The following is a 5,637-nucleotide window of genomic DNA, read 5'->3' as shown; positions in this document are numbered from 1 at the left end:
ATTTGAACTCTTACTCAAAATGAATGAAGCAAAAATCCCACTCAACCACTTCCTTGTCCTCTGTGCAGAAATGTGTCAATGAAAACTTGCAACTTTTTTGCCCTTTAGATTTTCATTTTCAATTTCTACATTTTAGACAGATGAAAGTGAGCATTGTAAATTTGACTTGCATTATTTATATATTTAAAAAGGGCCTGATTTGAACTCGGGGTTAAAATAACTTTTCATCAAGCTGCTCAGATGTCTTCCACTGCTGGAGAACTTCAAAGCTTCTGTTAAAAATAATCCTAAATCAATCACAATATACTGCATCATATGGACCAAGCTTCACTCTCCATCTCTATCTGCTGTAGCCTAGTGGGTGGTGTATGGATATCTTTCTCGATCATAAGCGTTGTTTACACTGGGGATGCTGGGGACACTTCCCCATCACTTTTTGAAATGTGTGATTCTGTGTCACTTTTAAACCTCAGCCACCCCACAAATATACACAAATATGTCGTTAGCAATATCTGTTGTTAGTCGTCAAGAGAGATGCCACAGATAATCTGCGGCTCTTTCTGTTAGGCTTTGTGACTCACCCAGCCAATGGGAATAGGCCTATACCTTCTGGACTGAAAACGACCGGTTGACCAGTATAGAAATGCATTCAGGTCGGGAGAAAGCAACTGCAGCTTTGAGAAGGAAGGGACAGGAGAGACTTTGTGGCATAGTTGCCATGTCTGCTCATTATAAGGGAAAATGTTCTTGTTTTTTGTTATTTATTTTTTTTTTTTATCTTATTTGCATTTGTGTGCATATAATGCACAGAGACAAAACAGTGAGATGATCCACTACAAAACCAAAACCCTCAATTTTAAGGGACAGGAGAGACTTTGCGGCATTTAGTTGTCGTGTCTCATTATAAGGTAAAATGTTGTTTCTTTTTTTGGTTTTGGTTTTTTATCTTATTTGCATTTGTCTGCCTAATGCACAGAGACAAAACAGTGAGATGATCTCTGTCAATCATCCCCACCTGCCCCCAGCTCCGCTATCTGCGCAAACTCTGCAAATCTTTGTAAATTAACGTTACAAGTTCGGTTTGTGCAGATTAAACCGAAAGACATCTTGTACCTTACAAAGACCTGTGAATAATGTGTTTTGGCCTGATCACCACAGAGAGGCACTGTGCACATTGATGAAGGCACAAAACCTGAGATGAGTTTTGTTACAAACTCATGCACGTAATCTTCATCCACTTATTCCTCATTTACAGTAAAACCACTAAGTAGAATTTCAAAACAAAACACTTTCATCATAAAATACATGTTCCAGGTCACTGGATTTCATTGTGAATTATTGAGTCATTGTAATTTTTAGATAGCCTAACTATGTGAGCTAATCATGTTTTCAATCATAAAGATTATCTTCTGGAAGTATTTTATGATGGTGGATTTATTTTGCAGAAGCTATTAATCCTTTTTTCAAGAAGACTTAATAATTCTCAGATTTCTTTGGTACTCTGAATAGTTGTATTAACAGTATAAATGAAAGTATGATTAAAAATATTTTAAATGTAGAATCCTCTGAATCCCCTGAAATATCTAGTGGCAACAGACTGTCGGCAGCAACTGAATATCAGCAACACTGAAACACACCTAACAAACACACCTAGGCTCTAACATGTTTTTTAAACTTTATCGGCATGAAGAGATTGAAATTAAGATTACAATCCATATAGCCTAAAGAAATAATTAGCTGCCATCATGTAAACAAGTATAGTACAAAAACAAACATTCCTGCACATGAAGAATAAACTTAAAATCAACAGTAGGCTACAGATATGAATACATTTAGCAGTAGTTGTAACAGACAGAGAGCTGAGTGAGTCTCTGCTGAGAACTCTGGTCAGTGAGAAACGGTCCCACCTGCTCTGGTCTCTGAACATTCTGCCAGTCATCTCTATGGGGCCAAAAAATCACGTTTAAACTTAAAACTATAAATCAGAAATATACAGAGCATACCATCTCTGGATATGCTGAACATTTGAAAGTTTGAACAGCGTTGATAGAGTAAGTGCCTAAAAAGCATCTCGTGCGCGTGAGCATATGCATGTGCATGCACTGGTGTCTGTGCACCACCTGAGCATTATTCACACACAGTATACGGACGCCCTCCTGCGCTGTTCTAGCAGATGAAAGTAAGGGTAATGCGTCCGAGCAGCAGAGGGAACACACTCAGTTTCACAGCCCAGGCGAGTTGCAGAAATTGCCCTGACAGCAGTTTGGTCCACTGATGAAGTGAAAGTTAGCCAGGATGGCCACTAGCTGAGGAGCAACTTCACACAGGTTTGCAGACACACAGCCAAAGGTCGGAACGATGGTGGCTCTATTCGTCACTGTAGATGAAAGAAAAAAAAAGTTTTACTATGAATACAATTTTTATTGTCTTTGATTAGCTAATTTTAGAGATCTCAGAAGTATAAAAGATTACGAGGAGCACTTGAAGGCAGCATTAGTAACCAATACTTGTCCTGGCATTAGCACAATCTTTGTGCAGCCTCCATCTGCAACATGAGGACTCACCTCTCCCACTAATGCAGCGGTTCTCTTCTCCTACACATTGTATTTTGCTGTTGCATTGCGGGGTGTCACAGGAGAAACACTGTAGGTTATTACTGGCCTGGTCAGCAGGAACTGAAATAGAGCAGAGTAGGATACATGCCGTTGTTAGAGTTGGTCACAGTCAATAATTTAGTGGAGCACATGAGAAATTTTAGGAGACACAAAATGGGAAAATGATGGAAGATGGCAGACGTCCATTTTCTCATTGTATTTGAGCGTGGCAAAACCTATTCAAAGCAATAACAGGCCTTGGTGAGTAAGATTGTTTTTTCCTCAGAAATTATTAGTGGTGACCCGGGGCATGTCGTAACACTTTTTCTTCATTGATATATTTCTCAGCAGTGCCTTACTCCTGAGGTACAATATATATTTCTAGCTAGATTAAGGTGTTGTTCTGAATAATTTACTGGAAGCAAAAGTTATTACTGATGAAATACCACTTGACAACTTGTGACAGCTTACCCCAGATCAGGGCATGTTGTCACATAGACAATTGTGCTGTGTCTGTGCACTCAATTCCATTTCCTTTTAAGTATAAATAGGCTACTATAATAATATGGGAAACATACTCTTGTATTGAAAACATACTTAATCTCAGAAATCGATGCACCAGGTAAAATAACCAGTCCCTGGGATCCTGGGATGCACAAACACAAACTCTGATACTATTTCTAACAGTAGGGGAGAGCGGGGTCATTTGTCACATGGCCAAGTTGTCTCAGTGGCTTTATTTCTGAAACAAAATATTTTAGAGCCAAAAGTCCAATTCAAAAAATATTTGCTTTCTTAATCACAGGTTACAGTAACAGTCTAAGTCAAAACACTCTAACATAAAAGCAATTTGTATACGTGAAAGTAAATAATAAAAATCTTCGTGTTTTCTTCTCATTTTTTTCTTATAAAGCAATCAAAATAATTCTACATTGTGACACATAAAAGAAAGGGTCAGCTGAAACCTGATAATAAATTTGATTAGTTTAGTTGAGCTATATGTGCTCAGAGAAGGGACATTTGTCAGGATGCCTGGGTGGGGAATGTTGTCACATTGATTTTGGGGCATGTTGTAACTATCCAAAATGTTTTTTTGGGGGGTTAGAAATAGCTTTACATTGATTCTTTACTGAATAAATATGATTTTAGTACTTGAAACCACAAACTTTTGGCTTGTGCAGCAAGTGGCCTCACTTGCACATCAGAAAACATAAAATTACAATGTACATAAATATATCATAGGGGAGAGCAGGGCATATTGTCACATCAACAACAGTGCTGTGTTTGTGCACACAATTCCATTTACTCCTAAGTATATACAGTATACAATAATAACATGAAAAACTTACTCTTGTATTGAAAACAACATACTTCATCTCAGAAATCAACACCCACCACACAAAAAAATAAAAACAGAAAAAACAGATACAAAATAAAATAAAAAAAATAAAAATAAAATATTTAGTTTCAGAAATAAAGCCTGAGACAACTTACCCATGTGACAACTAGCCCTGCTCTCCCCTACTTCACTGTTCTAAAGAATTTACTTACAAGGCAGAGTTTCAGAGTTGCAGCCATCTGTGTCGCAGCATTTAAAAGATACAGCTAGGCTCCCCAAGATCCCAAAGTTTCCTGAATATGTTGTGCCGTCACCGCAGAGGGAGGATGGCACACACGACTTGTCGATGCGCTGTGTTGAATTTCCCAACAGAGTTGCTAGAAAATCAAACTAGAATTTGTTAACATTGATGGAAAAACACTGTAATACAGAAGTCTGAAAAACAAGACAAACATGACGAGAAATGCCTTTTTTTTTTTTTTTACACTTTTTACACCCACTTTTAAAGGCAGCTGTTGCACACCGCTGGTCAGAGTCAGAGAAACAGGGGATTAAGAGTGTGTCTCTGCACTGAGGATCATCGGAAATGCAAGTATGACACTGAAGTGCTTCAGCTGCAACACAGAAAATATTCATGAATGAAATGATGATGTGTACAACAATAAGAACAATAATAATACAGATGGTTCCACCAGGCAACATCAGTAAAGCATAAAACATTTTGCACAATGATAATTAAGCCAAAGTAAATTCAGGAAACAGTTCTGAACCAATAGTTTAGATTTCTGAAATCACTAAATCATCATTAAATCATGAAATCAAATTGAGCAGAGTTACCTGTGTTGAAGAGGGTCCACATGAGAGCCAGAGTCAGGATCAGCTTCATGGTGATGAGCAAGTGAGCAGATCAGACGGTCCTGGATGATGACAGTAACACTTCCTTATATACTGCAGCTGTTCTGAATAAATGGGAGAAAGATGCACCACAAGGACTCTGTGTGCTTGTATAATTTCCGGTTGTAGCTGAAGCCCAAAAATTAGGAAATGAGCTGCTCTGCACTTGAATTAGACATATTGGCAATCGCTCACTTTAAGCCAAAAATATAATGTTTCAGTTCACTTCACCTACACACGTAAGTATATTTCCACCTCCTTAAGAATTAAGTTGTTTGATGATAGGAGAGGAGCACCAAATAAAATGTGACAGCATGGCTTGAGCCTTATTTGACCTCTTACTCAAAATGAATGGTGTCACAAGCAAAAATCCCACTTAAAACCACTTCCTTGTCCCCTGTGCCTGAATGTTTGGCAATGAAAACTTAACTGAAACAGAAGCACATACAAGCAAAAATCAATAAGGATAACACACCCAAATGCTGGAGAACTGTGGTAGGGAAGTAGCTGATCATGCACATGTTTTATTTTTGTGTGATAAACCTAAATTGTATGAGAAGGAAATAAGTGAGTTAATGTCTCATATCTTTTACAACCAGCTACTCCTCACTGCAGAAAATGTGCTTTCAGGATTACAGCCGCAGACATTAGTCTCCGAAAATGACCTCTACTTATTTCGAATATTGCACATAACAGCCCTGAAACAAATTACAAAAAATTGGTTGACATCATTAACTCCGTTAAGTAAATGGAAAGATAGCATTTCTAATATATATATATTATGGAGAAAATCACTTTCAGATGGATTTA

General features: G+C 37.8%; 1 protein-coding gene across 1 annotated transcript; it reads right to left on the bottom strand.

Moving 5' to 3' along the window:
- Positions 1–1,713: 1,713 nt before the first annotated feature.
- On the bottom strand, positions 1,714–4,888 carry LOC139919222 (phospholipase A2 inhibitor and Ly6/PLAUR domain-containing protein-like). Its single transcript, XM_071908887.2, has 5 exons — positions 4,771–4,888; positions 4,434–4,547; positions 4,146–4,310; positions 2,565–2,675; positions 1,714–2,377 (listed from the first exon to the last, which is right to left on the bottom strand). The coding sequence occupies exons 1-5, from the start codon at positions 4,817–4,819 to the stop codon at positions 2,223–2,225; spliced, it is 594 nt and encodes a 197-aa protein (XP_071764988.2). The 5' UTR covers positions 4,820–4,888; the 3' UTR covers positions 1,714–2,222.
- Positions 4,889–5,637: the final 749 nt, after the last annotated feature.

This window comes from Centroberyx gerrardi, chromosome 9 (genome assembly GCF_048128805.1).
Source record: "Centroberyx gerrardi isolate f3 chromosome 9, fCenGer3.hap1.cur.20231027, whole genome shotgun sequence".
Lineage (NCBI taxonomy): Eukaryota > Metazoa > Chordata > Actinopteri > Beryciformes > Berycidae > Centroberyx > Centroberyx gerrardi.
The sequence above is the reverse complement of the archived record's forward strand: the minus strand, read 5'-3'. Positions and strand labels throughout refer to the sequence as shown.